General features: G+C 54.1%; 1 protein-coding gene across 1 annotated transcript in view; it reads right to left on the bottom strand.

The window, feature by feature from the left end:
• GRIP2 (glutamate receptor interacting protein 2) overlaps nucleotides 1–22,502 on the bottom strand; it is a 60,824-nt gene extending 38,322 nt beyond the window's left edge. Inside the window, exons 1-7 of the mRNA XM_012558255.1 lie at nucleotides 22,467–22,502; nucleotides 16,404–16,512; nucleotides 16,119–16,299; nucleotides 15,411–15,630; nucleotides 14,236–14,322; nucleotides 9,086–9,202; nucleotides 8,621–8,735 (exon numbers count right to left, since the gene is read on the bottom strand). Of these exons, the coding sequence (XP_012413709.1) occupies nucleotides 8,621–8,735; nucleotides 9,086–9,202; nucleotides 14,236–14,322; nucleotides 15,411–15,630; nucleotides 16,119–16,299; nucleotides 16,404–16,512; nucleotides 22,467–22,502 (865 nt within the window). The remainder of the gene's footprint in view (nucleotides 1–8,620; nucleotides 8,736–9,085; nucleotides 9,203–14,235; nucleotides 14,323–15,410; nucleotides 15,631–16,118; nucleotides 16,300–16,403; nucleotides 16,513–22,466) is intronic.
• Nucleotides 22,503–23,137: the final 635 nt, after the last annotated feature.

Genomic DNA, 23,137 nt, shown 5'->3' with positions numbered 1-23,137 from the left:
GGATTCGAACTGTTGACCTTTTGGTTAGCAGCCATAGCTCTTAACCACTGCACCACCAGGCCCCTCCTTTTTTCACATTACTCCTCGAAGCTGCCTTACTCAGCACTTCACTTGATGGGCAAGGGCAGGAGCTAAAGGGACAATTGAAAAACCATTATACTGGCAAGCTCTCCCATGTGGCCGTAGGTGCCACACCTCTCAGGCATCGGGTGTATCCTGGGTTCCTTCTCAGGCCAGTCTCATCTGAGCCTGCACATGACTCTTCCACCCCACCCCACCCCACTCCACCTACACATGACTCCCCCATCTCCCTACTCTGGTTCCGCTTGGCCTAGTATTAAGACAATGGGCTCAGAGGTCGGCCAAGCTTGAATGGAGACCCTGGCTCAGCCATTCACCAGCTGTGAGAATGTCTCTCCACCTAAGCCTCATGGTTGTAGTAAGACCTAACTCATAGGACCCACCACCCTCCTTCTCACTCCTCCAGGATAGAGTGAGAAAGTAGGGCTGGGGAGAAACTGTCCTGGAAAGGGGTAGAAGCCACTCATCCCATTCCAACCAAGTCCTTGTCATCAGATCAGGTTTCATCCAAGGCTGGGTCAGTCTGGGTCAAGATCAGGACTCAGCCTGGGCCAGGTCAGGGCTTAACTTGAGGTCAGGGTCAGGTCTTAGTCGAAACCAGGAACAGAACTCAGTCTACAGCAGGAGTCTCAGCCTCGGCACTACCAACATTTTTTTTGCCCAATAATTCTTTGTGGTGGAGTCTCTTATGCATTATAGGATGTTTAGCACTATCCCTGGCCTCTAAATACTAGATGCCAGTAGCATCCCCTGCTCTAGTTGTGACAATCAAAAATGTCTGTAGGCATTGCCAAATGCCCCCTAGGGAAGCAATATCCCCCCTCCCCCCACCATTGAGAACTACTGCTCTAGAGTCAGGATCAGGGTTCAGCCCAGGTCAGGGTTGGGGTTCAACTTGGGGTCCAGGGGCAGGGCTCAGCCTGGGTGAGAGTCAGGGTTCAGTCTGGGTCAGTGGTGGAGCTCAGCCTGCAACTGTGGAAGCCTGAGAGCCTTTACCACCTGCAGCTCTGCCACAAGGACCAGGCTCCCTTGTTTGCCAGAAGCTGGTAAATAACAAATCAAACATCAGTTAAGCCTGGAATCATTTCCAGGGCCCCTGGGGTTAGACCCTAGCAGCTCTGCTCAGCCCCCCACCCCAGGCTCCGTGTTCACATCAGCCACCACCCATTCAGGCAACAACCCATTAAGTATAATGCCTCCCATTATGGTTCCCTAATATGCACTTCATTTAGATTCAACAAGATGTTTCTGAGCTAATAAAATTAAAAAGGCTGGGTTCTATCAACTGTGTGACAATGAATGTCTCTGGTATTTCACGTGCGCAGTCCTGGAATTAAAAACCGTCTTATCTCATGCAAATTAAGATTCTGCTGCTGGAACATCCATCTTGCTCATCTCCATCCTAGGAAGACCAGAGATAAGCTTTCTGCCTCCGAGTTTAGGAGTTCTGGGGGGAAATTATCTCTTAAGGAAAGGACAAGGAAGCTGAGGACCAAGCTCGCCAAATTCAGAGCAGCAGAACCCCAAAGAACAGGTTTGGAACAACATTGGGGGCAAAGGTGGTGCAAAGTGATGGATTGCTTTTATATGGCCTTTCTCGCCATGGTCTTGTAACTCCCACCAAATGACTGGGTGGGACTATACAAATAAGGTGCTTGTGGCTCACCAAGGGGTTTGGACAGCTTGCTAATAATGCAAATAAGGTGCATGGCACCCTTGTGGAGGTGAGACCACGCAAAGGTGTATGAAACAATAACAAGAGGATTGGTCAGTTTTGCCATCCCAGTAGGCTTAAAATGAGCCATCCCAGAGGTGGGAAGAGGGGACCTTACTACCATCAAGAAAGAAGTGCTGGGAGTGGAGCACGTCCTTTGGACCCAAGGTCCCTGTGCTGAAAACCTCCTAGACCCAGGAGACAGAGAGAGGACTATAACACGGGGCATGCTGATCCACAGAGCAAGAGAGGTGAGTGCCTTCGGGCAGGAGGCTTCCTGTCAGAGTAGGGTGGCTCTGGGCAGAGCTAAAGAGCTTTGTAACACTTGCCCCAGCAAGGCAGAGGCCAGGCCTGGGCAGGACCAAGATCAGAAGCCTGTCTTCAGGGAGCTGAGAGCACCCTGTCCTCAGGAGGCCAACAGGAGCCCTGCACGGCCAAGAGGATCTGAGAGAGCTGTCCTATATGTTTCCTGATCCTGATCTCGAGTTGCAGCCTGTTGATCTTGATCCTGAGTTGTAACCTGTTTTAGAAAACCAAAAACCAAAACCCATTGCTGTTGAGTTAAGTCTGACTCATAGTGACCCTATAGGACAGAGTAGAACTGCCCCATATGGTTTCCAAGGAGTGCCTGGTGGATTCGAACTGCTGACCTCTTGGTTAGTAGCTGTAGCTCTTAAACCACTACACCACCAGCGTTTCCTGTAACCTGTTACTTCCCTAATAAACCTCATAACTGTAAGTATGGTCTGTGAGTTCTGTGTGGCCATTGAACAAATTATTGAACCCAGCAGAGAAGCAGAGAGTGCAATGAGAGGGATGGCTGGTGTCAGAATTGGTAAACAGACAGGAGAGAGGAGGCATGTCTGACCTCCACCTCACAGGAATCAGCTTGGGGCTGATGCTGATGATGATCCTTCCCCCTCATGAAGATAGAGGAGGTTGGACGACACCTCCTACACCATTCTTACAGGTGAGGTTCTGAGTCCTGATATTTAAAACCAAAGATTCAGAAACCTAGACAGGGAAGCAATGGAATCCCCAAACAACCCTAGATTCTGAAGCAATGGATTCTGGCTGCTAAAAAAGGGACTGATTTCTTAGGTGTCTCCAAGTTTGGCTTTGATGCTACCGCTCTTCTCCTTTACTCCTCCCACCATTCTGACTTTGTTCCCGTGAACTACACTTGGTGGCATAAGAGCATCAATAATGGTGCTGGATTGGGCTGCAATGACATGCTCAGGGATGGCTGAGGGCATGGGTCTCTTTGACTCAACACTGAGTGGCCTCAACTCCCTTCTACAATTTTGTGCCTGTTTTGGGTTCAGGCTGTGAGCCGTCTCCCCTCCCAGATGTGGGTGTGGGCCGGGGTGAACTGACCATGCTGCAAGCCAAGATTCATACAATTGTGTGCAAACCAAGAATCAGTGGGTAATAAGCGAGGACTTGAGAGACTTCTCTAGGGAAGATGTTTGTGCTTTGGAGTGTGGCCTAGGTGACCGCTTTTGGAGCCAAGAGGCCACTGGATGACTGAACTGCCCGGGCATAAGAGGCTTTTGGATATCCAAGACTCCCTGTCGTATTTAAAAAGATGCCCATCAGGAATGCTACAATGTTTGCTGACGCCTGCTCAGAGGGGACATAGAGCCCCACTTTCACAAATATCCTTGGGTGGAGGGAAAATGAGGCAGCATTCAAACCCAGAGTGAAAGCAGGGCCAGAACTACCAATTTGCCGTGTGACCTGAGTCTGTAAAATGGGAGCATCTCTCCCCTCATCCCTGGCTCTGACCAGCCCATGGGTTTTCTTCCAGGTTTGAGATGTCAAGGGGATTACTTTATCTATAGAAAACCCCACGAGGGTTAAGACCCCAGCCCTCCTCCTTCAGAAAACGTGCTTATTCTCTCCCCCTCTCTTTTTTTTTGTTCTGGGACCTGGTAATTATATGCTTAGAGATGAAGGCTTTTCAAAAACATCTTTCCAACCAATTTTCAGCTGGAAACATGCATAAAAAAACAGAGATATTTTTATCCGCATTTTTTTTTCCATCTCCTCCTTCCAGCAATGGGCAATTATGAGCTTTTGCCTTCAGTCAATTCGTCCTGTAAGAACTCGCTTCAGACGGAAATTCATTTCCGTGGTGATGCCAGCAGTCCCCTGGCAAATGCGGGGTAGAAGCAGGAGAGAGAAAGACGGTCTGTACACCTAGCACCTGGCCCCAAGCTGAGGCTAGGGAAGGTGGGTGGGTTCCTTTTTTACTTTATTTCTTTTGCAACGGTTGCTAATTTGCCTTCATTATCTCCATCTCCCCACGGCCCCAGGGAGCTACTGAGCTTTGACAAAGGGGAAAGGAAGTCAGCCCCTTGCCAGGCTGCCTTGGCATAGGCCCGCTTAAGTGGAGTGGCAGGAATGGGCTAGGGCTGGGCGGGGCTGTAAACACTGCGTGACTGACGCCTGGTTCCGGGGCCTCCAGGAGGAAGCATTCAGCATCCGGGAGTGGCCACTGGAAAACAAATGTCCAGAGGCCAGAGTTGGGACAGACAAGAAGTGACTGCGGTGACGGTGAGCCCCCACCACCCCCCCGTGCCAGTGAGGAAAAGGGCCCCCCAATGGCTGTCCTGTGGCCCAACCTTCACAACTGCACATGGTGGCCCTGGCCATCGGCAACTGCTTCCAAGCCTGACTTGACTGCCCCCACTGACAGGCTGCTTGCTACCCAGAAGGCATGGTTGGTGGGGTGGAAGAGAAGGGTGAACCAGGAGGCCAACTTTGGGTTCTGATTCTAAATCTGCTGCTGACTGGCTAGGAGACCTGGGCCAAGTCACTTCTCTCCAAGACACAGGTTTCTCCTCTGCAAAATGAGGGTACTAGTGCCTATCTCAGAGTCCTGGGTGGCACAAATGGTTAAGCACTCGACTAGTAGCCTGTCAAAAAGAAAAATTAATAACCGACATCTTACTTTGATTTTGAGGTTTTCTTACCCATGAAACCAAAAATACACTGTAAAGTAATTCCTAACCAAAATTAATCCTGCCAGGGGCTTTTCTTTTACCCAAAGTTGCTAATCTTTTCTTTCCAGTTGAAAGCCAGGTTTACTAAATTTGAATTTCAGAAGGTATAGCTGGTAAAGCCACTGGCCCAGGGTCATTTAGCTGGTGAGCTGCAGAGCAAAAACTGGAACTCCGGTCTTCCTGATTCCCAACAAACCACATCCTCAGCCCTTGGCTCTGTTCTCTCCCTCTGAACGGGACCAGAAAACCAAACCAGGTGCTGTTCAATCAACTCTGACTCTTGGTGACCCCCTGCGCATCAGAGCCAAACTGTGCTCCTTAGGGTCTTCAATGGCTGATTTTCAGAAGTAGATCCACAGGCATTTCTTCCAAGGTGCCTCTGGGTGGGCTCAAACCTTCAAACTTTTGGTTAGCAGCCAAGTATGTTAACCGTCTGAATAGGACAACAGACCCCAAATGACAGGCAGCTGGGCATTGGGAAGACAGTGTGGCACTGGAGGAGGCCCTGCGTTCGGGCTCAGGGATCCATAGGCACATCAGGGCCACCAAGAGCTGCCGCACGACAAGGTGCCCCATGACCACCTTTCCATGTCTGTGTGTAGACCTTGGGTGTCAGGCCCTCCTGACCCAGTTACGGCCGCAGACCCTGCCCAGCCGAGTCATGAGCTACATTCTAGCCAATGCCCACCTCCATGGGGCGATGGTGGCCCAGACACCATATGGGGTGCAACACAGGCTCAAGTTGGGGCTCAGCCTTTTGCATTCTGGGTCTGTGGACCCTGATCTCCACCCTCACTCTGAAATCAGCACTATGAGACAAAATGATTTTACTTCCCGACAGTAGCTGCCTGGAGCAGTGAAGACTCAATTCATCCCATTGAGAGCAAAAACGAAAGTTCTCACCACCGCTGACAAGGCCTTATGTGATCTGTCCCTGGGCCTCTCTGGCCTGTCTCCTAACACTCTCCCCTTCCCTCACTCCAGTCGAGCTGCAAGCTGCACCAGTCTCATCACTTCTGCATACCAGACACAGGCCCACTCACCTCAAGGCCTTTGCACTGGCTGCTCCCTCTGTCGGGAACATTCTTCCCAGACATCCACAGACTTCTTCCCTCACCTCTTTCAAGAACTTGCAGAAATGTCACCTTCTCAGCGAGGACTACCCCAACCAGCCCATTTAAACTTATCACTTCACCCTTGCCCCTTCTGCACCACCTATCACGCCCCTTCTCTGCTTTATTTTTCTTCTTAGCACTCAACACCATCTTATTACTGTCTAATTTATCTTATTGATTTTCTGCCTCCATCCATTAGGATGTCTGGTCCAGGAGGGCAGGGCTCTTGTCTGTCTGTCCATTGCTGTGTCTGCAGTACTGAGAACACTGCTTGGCACCTAGTAGGTGCTCAGTGAAAAATTGATTAATTCAACTCCCATTTACAGCTTAGGAGGGGAAGTGAGTTGCTCAAGGTCAGATAACCAGTAAGAGGCAGAGCCAGGATGCAACTCCAGGCCTCGCTGGCTCCAGGCCCTGGCTGCTATCCCCTGAGTGTGTGATGACTGTAGTGTGAGGCCCCTGGCTTTCTCCTATGGCCCCAGCTCCTGCTTCATGGAGGTCAGGCCTTCCCAAGGGATTCCAGGGGCCGAGCGCTGATTTTAGCCAGGGCTTGCTGGGAGGAGTGAGCAGCCCAGGCCACAGCAGAAGGATCCCATCCCCCACCCTGCCTGAGCCTCCTCAGGCCCCACTGGTCAGGAAGAGCTCACTCAGGTCCTGGGAACAAAGGCATCTTTATGGCCAATGAGTCAGAGGACATCTCCCATCCTTGAGGCGGGAAAGTGAACACCAGTGAGGGGCTTCCTGCCAAAATCCGTGAGCAGGCCTCCCACACACCCCGGCCAATCAGAGACAGGTCACTATCCCTCCCTGCAAGGGGCTCCGGGGTAAGCAGTGGGGCAAACAAGGCTCCCAGGAGTGAGACCAGACATGGCCAGGGTAGGGGCCTGAAAAAGGACTCATACAGGTGGGAGTTGTCTGGGGCAGAAAAAGAGCACAGACCTTCTGTGAGTTGTCTGACTCTTTAGGCCTCAGTTTTCTTCTCTGCAAAATGCGGAGGGTGTGTATAGTGGCCACCTGTTGGCTACCCTTGTTCCCCAGCTCCAGGCAAGGCCACATGACCAGGCCTGGCCAATTAGATACCCAGCGATTAGTTCAGAGATGGGCATGTGATCCAAGCTGGGCCAATGAGAGCTGGCCCTGGGACTTATGCTGGAATGATGGAGAAACAGGTACCCTTTCCTTAGGGGTGACTAAGCTGGTTGATGCTAAGCTTGGAGGTGCCCTCTGGAAATGTGGTACCTGCCTGGAAATGAAGGTAACATAAAGAGAAGCAAAACAAAGGATGGAGAGACCTCAGTCCTAATGATGTTAATTGAGCACCTGGATCCCTCAGTGCCTGAAGCCCCATCTTTTGACTTTTCTAAAAAGGAGCCTCTGTGTTGACTTCAACTGAGGCAGGTGTGATAGTGAGGTTCTGCAACCTGGGGAGGAAACCGAAGTGGGGCCACAGCGGTAAGGATGAGGGTCAAGCAAGTCATCAGGAAGAGAAAAAGCCAGCGAGGTCAAGAAGAGCCATGAATGCCAGGATAAGGGCTGTGATCGCATTTGAGTTTAAGCGAGCTCCCTCCAATGGCAGCATGGGGGGTGGAGGCCAGAAGGCCAGAGAGGAGACTGGTGATAAGGAGCATCCAGGCAGGTGATGCTGAGGCCTGAGCTGAGGTAGAGGCCACAGGTCCAAGAGGAGGGGCAGGCATTTCCCTGGCAGTGCCCCAGTTAAGGTCTCCAGGGTACTGCTGCCCTGTGGCTCTGCTGTAGGATAAGGCAACCCCACTCACCTGGGCCTTGGACTCCAAATGCCAGGCCAGGAAGGTAGTTGCCAAGAGTGGGGCAGATCACATGGGTTTAAGTCTCAGCTTCACTGCTTCTACCTGTATAACCTTGGACAAGTTACTTAGCAGCTCTGTGCCTCAGTTTCCCCACCTGTAAAATGGGGTAAACAACAGTACTCAACTCACAGAATTGTTTGAGGATTAAATGAGGTAACGCATGGGAAGATTTGAGAACACAGTAAGAATCTCAACACCTGTCAGATATTACTATTAGCATTATTATTATCTGGGGGCCTAAGGTGAGACCTGGGGGGTGACCCGGTCTCTGCTCCTTGCTGTGGGTGGGGAGGTAGGATCCAAAGTTCACTGTTAAAGTTATCTGGGTTTACATCCTGGCTCAGCCACTGCATCGTAGCTCTGGGGCATTGGGCAATCCACCTCCAATCTCTGAGCCTCAGTTTCCTCATCTGTCCAGTGGGACCATAGTCCCTACTCTCAGAGCTGCTGTGAGGAGACAGTATCAAGAGGGTATCAAGAGAGAGGCACATGGGAAAGAAGCTCAGAGCAGAATGTGAGTGTGACATTGTCCCTGCTCCTGACAAGCTCCCTGTAGGCGAAAGGAGAGAGGACTGCCCAGCAGGCTGAGGCTGGAGAAGGGAGAAAATGTAGATGCTGACAGACTAGGATGGAGCAGCCTTGGAAACCCTCCCCTCCCCGGAGGTCCCAGCCTTGGCCCCCCCCAGGCATGTGGGGAGCGGTGCCTACATTCCCAGAGCTCCTGGGAGCTCACCCATGCGCCCCGATGCCGGGGTTCAGCCTCTTGCCAGTGCAGGAGCTCCCTTCACACCACTTTGACCTGGGCTTTGGGGCGGGGAGCTCACTCCTATCCCACAGCCTGGGCTCTTCCTAAGACTGGCCACCGCCCTCACTCACACGGAGCTGGGACCTGACTCCTGAGGCGCCCTGCAGGGCTGGGCGCTGCCCTCAGAGCCTCCAGACCTGCCCGCTCCCTCTGCTGCGGGAAAGCTCTGTAGAGACGCTCCCCTTGCTGCGGGGCAGGGCGGCAGCCAGGATCAGACCTCCAAAAAGGCAGCCCTCTCACCTGCCCGCCCCTGCCAGGTTTCCCAGCCCAGCATTCTCCCCAAGTCCTGGGTCTCTGGGGAGTGAAAGTCCCCTCTCTCTGGGCAGCAGCTCTAGAGGGACAGGGGGTTCAGCCCATCACCCTGCCTTCGGGTCCCCATTACTCACCACCCTCTCCAGGGGTCTCCCGGCTGAGCCCACACAGCATGTCTGCTACTGTCTCTCCTGCTGCCCACTGGACTCCCTTGGAGCCACACTGCTTGGCCCCTCCCTCCCCCTCTCCAGGGAGGCGCAGGGAGGGAAGCTCATAGCTCCCACTGGCTGGGCATGAAGTCCATCCACTGCAGCGGGTGGCTCCTCCCTTAAAGGGGACACAGCTGTCCTGGTGGCTGGCTCCAGGATGGGGTCCAACACCCCCACCCCCGCAGCCTGAGCCTGGGCAGAAGGGAGAGGCTTTGAAGACTGCATGCCTGGGGCCTCCCACAGAACGGACATAGCAGACATAGCCCTGCAGGAGGCAGGACACCTGGGTGCCAGGTCCAGTTCTGTTCCTAACTTGCCCTGGGACTTTGGTAAGTGATTGCCCTCTCCTGGCCTCAGTTTCACTTCCTGGAAAAGGGTAGCAGTGCCTTCTAAACTTTATTTATTTAAAGCAACAGATTACAACAGACTCCCAGATGTAACAGACTGAGATGCAAAGCCTCTCAATTTAGAAGCTCCTGCGCTCAGAACCCCTGGGACCCTTCTACTGATGTTGGCAACAGCCGGCCCCGCCTGGCCTCAGTTTCCTCTTCTATAAAGTGGGGACTGGGGAAGGAGCGCCCTGAGCTTCCACCCAGGTTTTAGTGAAGACCGAGAGAAGGAGCTGGGCTCAGGCTCTGCCTGCTCTGGGCTTGATGGGCAGGGGCAGCTGGTCAGAGGCTCCAGCCACAGCTGGCAGGCTGTCCCCTCCCCACCCCAGCTGACCCTCAGTCTTGCACACTCCTAGGATTCCTCCATGTCATCCCAGACTGACTGAACTGAGCCAGTCGGGCACCCAGAGCCCCTCCTCCAGCTGCCCACGCACAAGAAGGGGAGGACAGCTGGATCCAGCTGCTCCCGCTCTCCATCCTACCAATGTGTGTTGGCACCACCTGAGTGCCAGATACTGTGCAGGTGCTGGGAAGATCATGGGGGACAGTGACATGGGGGCATTGAGCGGTAGGCAGGGACTCAGTGTCAATACCCCATATAACTACATGGTTTGTCCAGCTGAACGCAGCATAGGATGAGACAAATGCAGTGCCGGCTCCCATGGAGCTCTGGGCCTTCTGGGAATAAGCAGGGCTCCAATCTGCTGTGTGTCCTGCAGGGAGAGGGAGAGTGCAGCCCGGTTGTTAGGGCCCCAGGGACTTCCTCTGGGGTCCCTCCCGAGCAGGGATCCCACCATGGCAGTCAGCCCACAATACCCAGGCCACCCATGCTGGCTCCTGCCAGCTCAGTCAACACTGATGGCACCTTCAGAACAACCCTGGTTCTAAATCCAGGCTCTGGGCCACTTGTACCCCTGCATCCGCAAGCTCGAGCTCCTCCCTTGCTGCCCACTTCCCAAGGTTGCCTTCCTCTTTGAATGACTTTAGGTATGTCCCAAGCACAGGGTCCAGGTACCAGCTCAGGGTGCAGGCAGGGTTCACCAGCGCCAGCAGTGAGGGCAAAGGTCAAAGAGAGACTTCAGGGCCTCAGCCCTGGGTGGGGTGGTGTCTGGTAGTAGCAGGAGGACCGGAAATGGGTGGGCATTTGCTGGAAGAATCGGATCAGCAGGGAAAGGGCTGCAGGCTGGTCAGGGAGGGCCTTGTGAGTAACAGCCTGACCATTGCTAGGGCACCAGGGGCCACTTTGGGGCAGTCCCAGCTCCAAGCTGGCGGGACGGGCCATGGCCCTTCTCAGAGTGAGCTGCTCTAATAGATCCTCACCCACAGCCCGCCTCTTTTCTCACGTTTACAGCCTCTTCAGGGAGGAGGGAAAGCATGGCACACAGACCTTGGGAGTTACATCTGTCCCTTCTTTTAAGAAAATATTTGCTTGTTATACAAGTGCATTTAAATGACTGATTACGACTGGCAATTGGAAACCTTGCCACGTCTCTGTCTCTCTCACTGCTTTTTTGCAATTTACTTTTGTGGACGAGGAACTCCTGGAAAGGTCATTCTGTGGGTTGCAGGGGAGCTTTCACCCAGCATTTCTCTGCATGCCTGTTGTGCCAGGCGCTTGGGACCCAGAAATGAGGAGACAGATGGGAAAATGAGCCTTCTTTTAGCTTCTGTTCCCATCACCCTGTTGAGTCCATTTTAACTTAGTTTTATTAAAGTGTATGTTTGGAAGCAATATTTGTTCATTTTGAAACAAAGAAGCTTATTCTAAATAATGCAGCACAGAGAGGTTAGGTAACTTGCCCAGGGTCACCCAACAGGTAAGGGGTGGAGCCAGGTTCACACCCAGGTGGTCTGCGCCAGCATCCCTGTTCTTAACTGCCACGGCTCTGTGGCCTCTCAGTACTGCAGGCATACACTAAAGGGCAGATCAGGGGGTCTGAGAGGGCAGATCAGGGGGTCTGAGACTGCAGATGAGGGCACGTTTAGCTCTGTCTGGAGATCTACCCAGGAGGCTTTTTTCAGCCTGACTTTGGAGGATGGGAAGGAATTTGTCAAAGAAAGGGAAAGACATTCCAGATGGAGAGTCTGAGGAAGAAATCCCAGGTGACTAGTGAGAAGGAGTGTGGGAGGAGCCGGACCATGAAGCATCTGCTAGGATCTCGTTCCTCCAAGTGTGAAGTGTGGTCCATGTACCAGCAGTATCGACATCACCTGGAGCCTGTCAGAAATGCAGACTCTCAGGCCCCACCCCAGACCGGCTGGGTCAGAACCTGCATTTTAACAAAGCCCCCAGGTGACTCGTATAAAGTTTGAGAAGCACTGTAGTAAGGAGTTTGGCTTTCATCCTGCAGGCAGCAGGGAGCCATGGATGGTTGTAGAGCAAGAGGGTGAGAAGGCTTTGCCAGTACCTCAGGCATGGAGAGCCAGCTTCGAGGAGCAGGGAGGAGGATTTCTGCTTTGGAGGTAGCCTGGGAGAGCAATGAGGGCCCCTTCTGGGAGCTGGAAGCAAGCAAAGCTGCCGCTCGGCCCAGGTCCAAAGATGACCCTCTTGTCCAATGTTGCCAACCTCAGAGAAGCAGAGGAAAAGGGGGACAGATTGCTGGGCGTGCGCGGTGTCTGGAAGCCAGGTCTGCCAGACACTCAGGTGCCAGTGGCTCCGGTGACAGCATCTGACTGCTGCACACTCTGCACACCGCGATGGCACGTGAGGGGAATTAGGTGGCCTGGGGGAGATGGCAGGGCTCCTGAGCTGGCGGGGCAGCCCCTCCATCGTCAGGAGAGGCCCTGATACCTCTGCGTCCCCAGTTATGCCTCTGAGCTCGATCCTTGGGTTTGGACCATGCTGGAGGTTCTGTGAGACAATTGGGCCTGGAGGCAGGCAGACCCAAGGATGGATTCCAGCCCAGTTATTTACAGGCTGTGTGACTGGGGCATGTGCCCCAAACGCCTGCACCTCAGCTTTCTCAGCTATAGAATGGGAATAATAAAAGGCACTCACCCGCAAGGCTGGGGAGACCACGTGTTAACAAGTCAGAAAGTGTTTATCCATTCACTTTCCTGCCAAGAGTCTCATGCCAGCACTGAGAAACAGGCTGGAGAGGCAGAACTTCAGGGTGGCTGGGCACACAGGCCTTGGAATCAGATACACCCAGGTTCGAATTCCACCAGCTGTGTGACTCTGGGCAAGTTGCTTCTCTCTGAGCCTCTGTTTCCCAGTCTGTGAGGAATGAGGGGCAGAGACCTTGGAAGGGCCTTGCAAAGTGGCCCCTTCCCAAGTCGCTTAACAGGAAATATTAGCACTGTTGTTGGGATAATTCCTTGGTATACAAGGCTGTCTCTCATACTGCAGGACTCCTAGCACCGCTGGCCCCCTCCCACTAAATGCTTGTGGTGGCCTGAGTCCTTGAGATAACCCAATATATTCCCCACCTCGCTGGGGGCAGCAACCATCACAATTGAGAACCAACCACGCTGTACAGATGAGAAAACGGAGGGAGAAGGAACCATGTGAAGACACATCCCCAGGCAGCAAAGGAATGCCAAGGATTGCTGACAGCCTCCAGAAGCTAGGAGACAAGCATGGAACAGTTCCCCTCTCAAAGCTCTCAGAAGAAATGAGCACAGCCTAAACCCTGGTGGGGTAGTGGTTAAGTGCTATGGCTGCTAACCAAAGGGTCACAGTTTGAATCCACCAGGCGCTCCTTGGAAAGTCTATGGGGCAGTTCTACTCTGTCCTATAGGGTCTTATGAGTTGGAGTCGACTCCACGGCAATGGGTGTGGTTTGTTTTTTTTTAATACCCTGATTGGGATTTCCAGCTTCCAGAACTGTGAGAAAATAAATTTCTGTTCTTCAAAGCCACCCTCTGAGATTAAAAATGGGAGCAATGGTGGTTAAGAGGCAGAATTCTCGCCTTCAGTGCAGGTGACCTGGGTTCCCAGCCAATGCACCTCATGCACAGTCACCACCCATCTGTCAGTGGAGGCTTTCATGTTGCTGTGATGCTGAACAGGTTTTAACAGAGCTTCCAGACTAAGGTGGACTAGGAAGAAAGCCCTGGCAATCTACTTCCAAAAATAAGCCAGTGAAAACCCTATGGATCACAACGGTTCAATCCGAAACCAATCATGGGGATGGTGCAGGACTGGACAGCATTTTGTTCCATTGTGCATGGGGTCGCCATGAGTTGGGGGATCGACTTGACCGCAGCTAACAGCAGCAGGAGACTAAGACAGAGTTTGGGACATGGGAAAACAGATACCTGGAGAGGGCCTGTTCTCAGGTCTCCGTCAGCACAGAGCAGGGGCCTGGACCCAGGCTTCTATCCCGCCTCTCAGGCCCAGGGCTGAGTCTATCATAATTATGGGCAAGCCGTGTCCTGAGCCCACTGGGGACCTTGACTGACAGCCGGAAATGAAGTCTGGGCAGGAGGGAAGCAGAGATGGCAAGATGGGAGGCAGAGAAGGAAAAGAGATAACTCTTTATTGCTGTGGGCTGTCAGTTGTTGCTACCTCCCTCCTTCCCTCCTCACTACCACCCCAAGGGCCATGCCAGGACAGTCGCTCCTCTCTGTTCCCCTCAGACCCTGCATGCTATTGCTAGACATTTCTACCAGGTGCGTATTATTGTCCCCGTTATACAGAAGGGGAAACTGAGGCTCAGTCTGTGGTTCCACCAGCCACAAGGGAGGGGCATTCAGTGACTCCTCTTGGAGAGGGCTGTTAGGTTGTGGCCCCCACTCTGGCCACTTAGCTACAATGCCCACATCTCCCCCCAACCATGGCCCCTCACCTGACTTTAGTGTAGGTTGGGTAGAGCTTCATGGGTAATGCCCCACCAGTGGGCCACTTCCAGGCTGCAGGATCCATATCAACAGGGAGCGGAGGATACAGGCAAGGTCAATGGTGAAGGGGGACTCAGGCAGCTGTGACAGCAAAGCATGACAGGCCCGGTGTGGAGCGATCAGGAGAGAGGAAGGTCCCAGGGCGTAGGAACCACAGCTAACATTAAAAAAAAAAAAAAAAAAACCCACTGCCATCGAGTCGATTCCGACTCATAGCAACCCTATAGGACAGAGTAGAACTGCCCCATAGAGTTTCTGAGGAGCGGCTGATGGATTCGGGCTGCTGACCTTGTGGTTAGCAGCCTAGCTCTTAACTACTGTGCCACCAGAGCAATGTGCCAGGCCTCATCCTGAGCGTCTTACACATATAGTGTTTCTCTCATTTCAACCCCATGACGCCTCACTTCAAGAGATGAGCAAACTAGGGCCCAGAGAGGTGAAGCCACATGCTCTTGGTCACACAGAGCGTAAGGAGTGAGCTGGGATTTGAACCCAGGCCCATCTGATGCCATCTACATGGCTTGCCCATGGTTATAACAAACTCAGCCCTGGGCCTACCAGGAAGGACAGAAGCCCGGGCCCAGGCCCCACCCAGAGCCCCCTGAGAAGGGCACCCAGGGGAGTGCTTTCACCAGCACACGGGGGTGCACACGACACAGAAAGCCAGATGCTGTTGGAAGAATAGACCCACATGTTCAGCTGAGTGGGGCCCTCAGCTGCTGCTCCTGGGGGCTTCTGGGAATCCCTGACTGTGAGGGGCCACCAGCCCAGGGACCTGGCCACCAATAGGGGCAGCTCCTTGGGGATCCCTCTTGGGAGAGAAAGCATTGAATAGTGGCATTCCAGGCACAGTGGCAGGGCATGTGGTCACACTTAGGGAGGGACGGGCTTTCCGGAGCCCCTCCAATGAGGTGATGGGGCGCAGAGGGCACAGCCAGCCCGTCAGAAGCAGCTGGAGCCACCACACACCGGAGTTTAGTCAGAGGGACTCCCACTGGTGGCTGGATAATGAAGGCAATGGCGGTGACTGCTGAACCTCTGGGAGGGGACCGGTGCAGCAGGCATCCTGCGCTGAGCTGGGAAGACCAGCCTCAGGACCAGGGGACAGATCCTGGAAGGCTAACACTGTGCCTGGAATCCCCCATTCACCCCTCTAGACCAAGGATTACCCTCTGGCCAAAAGCAAATTCCCCAGAGAAAGCGGAGAGGCCGGCGTTGATTGAGTGCCTACTGGGTTCCCAGTTCTTTATGAGCAGTGTCTTGTGGGATGGTTCAAGAGCACTGTCAATGGGGATGGTTGCTCCCGTGTTCAGAGTCCCAGAGATGGAAAGGTAGTTGGCCAAGGTGCCAGCTAGGATGCGGCGAGGCTCAGGACCGTCGGAGTCAGGTCTGTGGCCACAGAGCCAAGCTTCCCTCAGTTCTTAGAAGGCATCAGACTTTTCCCTCTTCTGGTCCTCTGCACAAGCTCTTTCCTCTTCCAGGTACACTCTTCCCCCTTCCATCCTTACAGTGGACCTAAATGCTGCCACCGCTGAGCAGCCCACCCTGACCACACCAGCTCAGTCCCCCTTTACCCTCTCCCTGCCTGTCCTCCACGTGTTTGCTCACCTGTCCTTGTTCATCCTTCCACTGAGTGTGGGACCTTCGACTGTCCTGCTCACTGATTTAAGCCCAGTACCCAGGGCAGAGCCTTGCATGCAGTAATAAACGTTTGTTGAATGAATGAGAAATAAATGGATGAATATACATAATCTCTGAATTGCTCCACTGGAAAGAAATCACTAACTCAATCTCCTCTAGCACCTCAATCCAATACAGAAATCCCTTCTGCTGTCTAGTCCCTACTTGTACACCTCCACAGACAGGGAGCTCAATACCCCGTGAGCGCCCACTCTATTCCTAAACAGTCGTGAGACTCCCCCCGACCCTTATCCTGAGTTGGAGCCTGCTTCCCGGTGACTCCTCCAGCTCCAGCTCGGCCCGCTGGACCCCTCGTCCCAGGACCCCCCTGCATGGACTCAGGGGCCGTGGCTGAGCCTGCATCATATCTTCTGAACCCTGGCAGGAGAGGCCACAGCTCAGGGTCTGGATGAGGCTTCAGCGGGGACCCCGCGGCTCCTCTTACTTCCCGGGAGCCTGCTCCTCTGTGGGCCTAGGGCTACCTCCTTGGGAGTTCCCCCGACCAGAGAGGACAAACTGTTCCTGCCCAAGCCACAGCCCACACATCACTAGCATCTCCACACCAGGTAAGACATCCTCTAGGCCCAGCGCCTGGTCATACAAGTGAGGAAACGAGGCTCGAGAGAGAGTGCAGGAGCACAAGCCGTATGACAATCCAGGCCAGCCTTTGCCCAGCCCCCTACAGACCATAGAGTGCTTTCACCTCCCGCTTAATCACCTCCTCTTCACACATGGGCGAGACTGAGGAACCCAGGTCTCTGGTCCCGAAGCCTTAATGGCAGTTTAACACATACACTTTCTCCAAAGGGCTCTGTGGATGTGAGATATCCTCATCTTATTCTGTGCTGTCCTGGTGAACTTAAATACTAAGAGAACCCTGGAACTGTGGACTAACAGCGGAACTCCCAGCAGAGTGATCACACAGGGACTCCACATGGCCCGGGCAGAGGGCCCCACACTGGTGGAGGTGTGGCGTGCAGCCCTGCGAGGTTTGGAGTGGGCCCTGGCGGAGACTGTTTCTTTGAGGACAGGGCTTGGCCCTGAGATTTCCAGGCCAGGGCCCGCAGCCTGACAGCTGAGGCATCTGGCATTCAACGGCCCCTCAGAGGGGTTTAGGCAGAATCATTGAGAGGTTGCCAATGGTGTCCACAGCCGACCTCAGCTGTCTCCATCCTCCTCTCTTGTCGCTTTCCGGCACCAAACATGCAGAGCCTTTTCCCACCTCTGAGCCTCTGTACCCCTGGGCCCCAGGAATGCCCTTGTCAGCCTGTCTAAATCCTGTAGGTCCATCAAGATTGCTCCATTGTCCCTGCCCCCAGGAAGCCTTCCCTGACCCTCCCTACCCCCCTCTGGCTGGTCGGTACCTCATCTGGGTCCCCAAAGGTCTCAGGCACCCCTCAGTCTCACTGTTTGTCAACTTACTGAACATCTCACCCATCTACCTCCATCTGAGCCTGACACCAAAGTGGTGATGAACACACGAGGAATATTCTAGTCTGCCCCTCCTGGTCTGTCAGCTCCCCCCATGCCCAGCAGTGGGGACTTAGAGGGGCACTGGATTCAAGTCCTGGCTCCATCTCTGACTGGCTGGGTGACGTTGAACAAAACTGGCCTCAATCTTCCCATGTGTAAAATGGGGGTGCATATGTGGGCTCAGGTAGGAGTAGGGCCTGTGGCCTTCAGGGGCTGCTTCAACTCCTGGTTGACCAGCCTTGGACCATCTCACCTTGGTCCCCAGCTTGGGCTCCAAATGACAACAAACCTTCCTCTACAGACGCCTTCTGCAAACGTGGCACTGAGACTCAGCGAGGGACAAGGACCTTGCCCAAGGTCACCCACAGGGTCCAAATGCACTCTGGCTGCGTGGCTGTTAGAAGCTACCAGGTGTGGCCCTCTCTTGTCCGCCCACCTGCCCACCACATCTGCTTATGAGTCACGGTTGCCTCGGCCAAAACAGCCATGCGGGGGCTGGAGAGACAAGGTCAGACCAAGGGGAGTGTGTGGGTAGATGAAGAAGCTGGCTCGGAAGCTTCCAGCACTGGACAGCGGGGAGGGGGGAAGGCACAGTAGGGAAACTGAGGCCTGGAGGAGCAGGGACGTGCTTGGGAACTCACAGAAAGTCGGTGGGCCTCATGTCTCCTGCCTGTCCGATTAATGTTTTTTCCACTCTGTCGGGCCATCTCCCCAGGGAGCAAGACAGGGCCAGCGGCCTTTGCAATTATCTGGACAATTAAGACAGCAGATGGCCCCACTGGATCGTACATTCCAGCTGACAAGTGGAGGTGGTGCAGGACATGAGCCGACAGGACCAGCACAGGATCGGTGGAGATGTGCTCTGCAGACATCCAGAACTGTGCTGAGATCAGGAGGGACGGCTGGGCCTGCCTGCTCTGGTCTGCTCAGACTTCCCCAATGCTGGGCTCTGCCCTGCACTCCGCTCTGCAAGAGGCACACAGACAGGCTGGGGCATGGGCAGGGGGTGAGAGGCCCTGTCCTGTGAGAAAGGGGTGGCTCAGCCTGGAGCAGAGAAGCCGTGGAGGACCAATGGGCAGGGAGGCAAAGAGAGGGCAGAGTCCCGGGGGACCCTCTGGAAGGCAGGCTAGAGAGCCACATGTGGCGACACAACCGAGGGGGCCCATGCTCCTGATAGGGAGGCCGGATCATCTGACCTCTGAGAAAAGAGGTTGGGGCTTGGAAGTCAGAAGGCCTGGGGTGGGCTCAGGCTCCACCTCCCCTCCTAGCTGTGAGACCTTGGAAAGTCACTTCCCCTTTGAGCCACATTCTTTGACTGTAAAATGGAGCAATTTAGTGCATACCTCACAGGGATCTTGTGAGAAGGAGAAAATATATGGGAAAGACTTAGCACGGTGCCTGGCACACAGAAAGCGCTCAATAAAGGCCCAGGGAACAAAGACTAGGTCCAGTGTGATGGGTTCTGCGATTCCAGGAACAATTCTAGCCAGTGTATCCCTGGCTCCCTGTTAAAGACAGAGCTCCCAGGGTCTCTGAAACATGGTGGCTGACGGGAAATTTGGGTGCCCTAGGCAGACCCTGAAGAGAGTCAGGCCTGGGACCCCGCTGCAGCTGCTGCAGTGTAAGAGATGCCAGGAGTCGGTTGTGGAGGTGAGTGGGAGACCCAGGAGGGAACGAAGGGAAGGAGTGAATAATTCATCACAAAGCTCGGAGGACGCAAGCACAGCCCCTCCCTGGGCCCAAGTGGCCCCAACTCAGCCAGCAGGAGGGATTGTTATCCTTAATAACCTCGTTATCCTTCACTTTGCCCATCACTCCTCCAATGCAGCCACTCTCCCCACCCTGGACCAGGAGGCCAGACGATCTGCCCCCACCCAGCACCTCCCTGAGTTCTCCGCCCCCACCCTCCCCTTCACCCCTCTGCTCCAGCCTTGTCTTCCTGGTAACATGAGCATGTTCCTGTCTCAGGACCTTTGCACTGGCTGTGCCCTCTGCCAGCCACACTCTTCCTCTGGATCAACAAATGGCTTCTTCCCTCAGCTCCTTCAGTGAGGTCTTCCCTGGCCACCTGATTTAAAACTGCACCCCTCCACGCACACCCCTTCCCTCTGCTCTTTCTCCTGCAGCATTCAACCCCACAACATGTTTTCCATATGCGTCTTGCCCACTCTCTGTCACTCCTAGAATGTCAGCTCCATGAGGGTAGGAATTGTGTCTGTCTTAAAATCTGTTGTACCCTCAGGGCCTAGAACAGTACCTGGCACATAACAGTCATTCAATAAATGTTGAATGAGTGAATGCCATGGGTCATTTCTGTCCATTCTACAGCCCTTCCTCCTCCCCCCATCTCCCTCTAAGGCCCACACAGTAGCCAGTGCTCATCGGAACACCTAAAGCTGTCCTCCACTCTCCTGCTTAAGGATCATCCATGGCTCTCACGGCCCCAGGGCAGTGTCCAAGTCCCACAGCCAGCCCATCTCTTCACATTGACCATACCAAGGTCCTCCCAGCCTTTTTTTTTTTTTTGCACAAGCTATATTCCCTTTGCCTGAAGCTGCTTCCCCTCTTATCTACCTGGCAAACTCCTATTCACCTTAAATGCCCCACTCTGAGAGCCTTCACCAACCTCTCTCAAGGACAATCATTGCTTCCTTCTCCAGGCACAAACTGTACGTTGTACAAAACCCCCTCTCCTCACTGAAGCGCTGACATCATCTACCCACCATTTCCCTCCCTGGTCTGAGCCCTCTGGGTCAGGGACCGCAAGTGATCCGGGGCCCGACCTCCAGCACAGAGTGGAGGCTCAGTTAACACGGCTGATATGTGACATTGTTACCCACTGTTCAGTGAGGGCCCCTTTACTAAGACAGAGGTCTCCAGGCCGTGGAAAATTCCACTGCCTCAAGCAGCTTGCTTGGCACACCCTGTAGATTTACATTAAAATCCTGGTTCCCTTCTCCTTAACTGCTGCCCAAAACTAGAGGAAATTGGCAGAAACTGGTTCAGATGCCATGCTGACATTCAGGATAACCTCTTATCTCATTAAATATCTCATACATAGTAACTTCCCCACCTCTGGGTGGAGTTTAACCACTGTTTTCTGAATATGCGATGCATGAAGTTACATGTAAACCCTATTGTGCCTGCACAGTATGATTAAGAATGTTGTTGATGTAACTCGTATAAACTTCCTACTTGTAAACCCCTTAAAAGTAACCTTCCCCCTCGCCCTCACTGAGCAGTCTTGGTGGCAACAGCCCCAACTGTTCCTTTCCTTGCACAATGAAATAAAGGCTCCTTTCTACTGTCCCACCTAGCTTTCATTTATTGGCTGAGACGAATCACACCAAGCAGAACCTGGGGTTTCCACCCAGCAACATTACAGATGGAAGGAAAGGAATGACTGAAGACTTATCAAAAAAAGCTTGGTTCATGTGGCCTTGGGCAAGTCACTTCACTTCTCTGCACCTCAGTTTTCCCAGCTGCCAGGGTGGGGGAGGAGAGCTATCTTGCAGCCTAGGATAGGGTAGGGTTCTGAGGCTCTCACTGCTGCTTATATCTGACTTTCAGCCAATCCCTTGGCTTTCAGCCCCAGTGCTGGCAGTATCCACAGCAGCCAACCTGGAAGAGCAAGCAGGAAGGTGGGTGGGCGGCTACAGGTAACAGGCTTGCATGTGTCTGGCACACAGCCGCACAATCTGCTGCTTTGAACATGATTCCATGAATTAACCAAACCCTAGCCCTGGTACACTGCTCCTGACCACTCCAGGCCAATGTGGTTTTATTGATTTTGAATGTTTGAGGCCATCACCCCAATCAATTCTCCACTCTCGTTTCCAGATCTAAAAAAAGGCAGGGGCTACCTGCCAACAGATCTCACAAGAATAATCTCCCTAGGGCAAGGCACCTGGAGCGAGGTGGAGACAGGACATCAGGTATGCCCAGGTGGCTCGCTGGGACCCTGGGGGAAGCTACCTGCCCTCCACAGTGGTCAATCAACCCCAGGTTGAAACTGACCCCTAAGCATTTCTCCTCAGAGAAAGAACACTGGATGGAGAGTCAGGCAGACCCAGGGTTGCTGCCAGGCCTAGGGTCACAAAGCCTGGGGGGCTTAACTCCCAGCTCCAGGTACTCCTTCCCACCCCTGCTCCCTACTCTCCCCCCTCAGCCTCCAGCTGCAGCCTCCTATGCTTAGTCTGGTTTCCTCCCAGAGTGAGACCTCGGGTGCTGGAGCAAGGGCACTGGGGAGGTAGGGGGAGGAATGGGGGGAGCTTTAAACACAGGTCCAGGATAAGACTCACACACTAGGTCTCAGCAGAGACAGTCCTGCTAGGAGGCAAATCCACCCTCCAGCCACGGCCTCTGCCCTGACTCCTCACACACAGCCCCTCGCCCTATGCACACACACACACACACTCACACACCCCACACACAGTCTCACACACGCAGTGCCCCTGCCAGCTCGGCTGGACTCGGGCAGCCCCCATGTCCCAAAAAAGGAGAAAAAAGGCCGTCGGGGACATGTCACATGAGGTGGGGAACAAAGGAGTCTGGCACAGAAAAGTAGACAGAAGGAGACACAGAGAGAGAGAGGGACAGCACCAACGGAGAGGGGCAGACAAGAACAAGACAGCCAGGCACAGACAGAGGGAGAGAGACCAGGAAAAATAGGCTGGGGCAGGGAGAACCACAGAGAGAGGGAGAGACAGAGAAAAGCAGACAGAGAGACAGCAAGAGACAGAGAAAGACATGGAGAAAGATGAAGAGATAGAGCCGGAGAGACTCAGACAAAGAGATGGGGAGGCAGGGAGAGACCCAGAGAGAGATGCAGAAGGCTGCGAGCGGCTGCGGCGGAGAGACACCAGAGACACAGACGCGGAGAGCGAAGGAGACCCAGAGCCGAATATTAACAGCTGAGCAACCCAGAAAGTGCCAGGAGAGACAGAGAGAAAGGACAGAGGTGAGGTACAGCAGGGAGTGACCAGCAGCAGGGAGGGAACAAGACAGAGACCCTGGAAGCCCCTCTGAGCCCTCAGCCCTACTCCGCCCCAACCCTCGTGCCCCCGCCTCACCACACCCAGCCGCCACTTGAGCGACACAGCCAGCATCGTGGCCCTCCGCTGCGGTGTCCCCAGGCCAGGAGCCAGGACTTGGTCTGCCTGGAGCCTCCTGGGTGCTCTGTGCGGCTCTCGAGCTCCCGAGCTAACTGGCAGAGGCTGAGCGCTCCCTGCTCCGCCCTCCGAGTTGCTAAAATAGATAATCCTCCCCGGAGCAGAGCGAGTGAGCAGCGGTGGCATCCGTGGTGACAAGACCCTCCCTCCGCTGCAGTCCTGGCCTTGGGAGTGCAGCTGGGAGTGCAGCTCCAAGCAATCTAGGCCCTGCAGTAAACTCCACCCCAAGCTCTCTTCCCACCAAAGTCCTCACCTTGCCCACCCCATCTTACCTGGGAATCTAGGAATCTACCAGCTCCCCCTCCTGTTTGATGCCTCAGGCCTGTGCACACAGGGCCCTCTGCCTGGGATGCCCTTTCTCTCTGGTCTGGGTCCACTGAACTTCTCTGCTTGGAAATGTTTGCTCAGCCTCAGAGATCCCTGCCCACTACAAACCTTTGCCTGCTGGGTCTCATACTGCCTTCCATACTAGGTTGAGATTGTCTACCTGCCTGAGACGGGGAGCTCCTGAGGACAAGGACAGGGCTCACTCGTCCTGCGTCCCCAGAGGTCAGCACAGGGCTGGGCATGTG

This window comes from Trichechus manatus, unplaced genomic scaffold, assembly GCF_000243295.1.
Source record: "Trichechus manatus latirostris isolate Lorelei unplaced genomic scaffold, TriManLat1.0 scaffold00001, whole genome shotgun sequence".
Lineage (NCBI taxonomy): Eukaryota > Metazoa > Chordata > Mammalia > Sirenia > Trichechidae > Trichechus > Trichechus manatus.
Note: the sequence above shows the minus strand (reverse complement) of the source record. Positions and strands in the feature narration are given on the sequence as shown.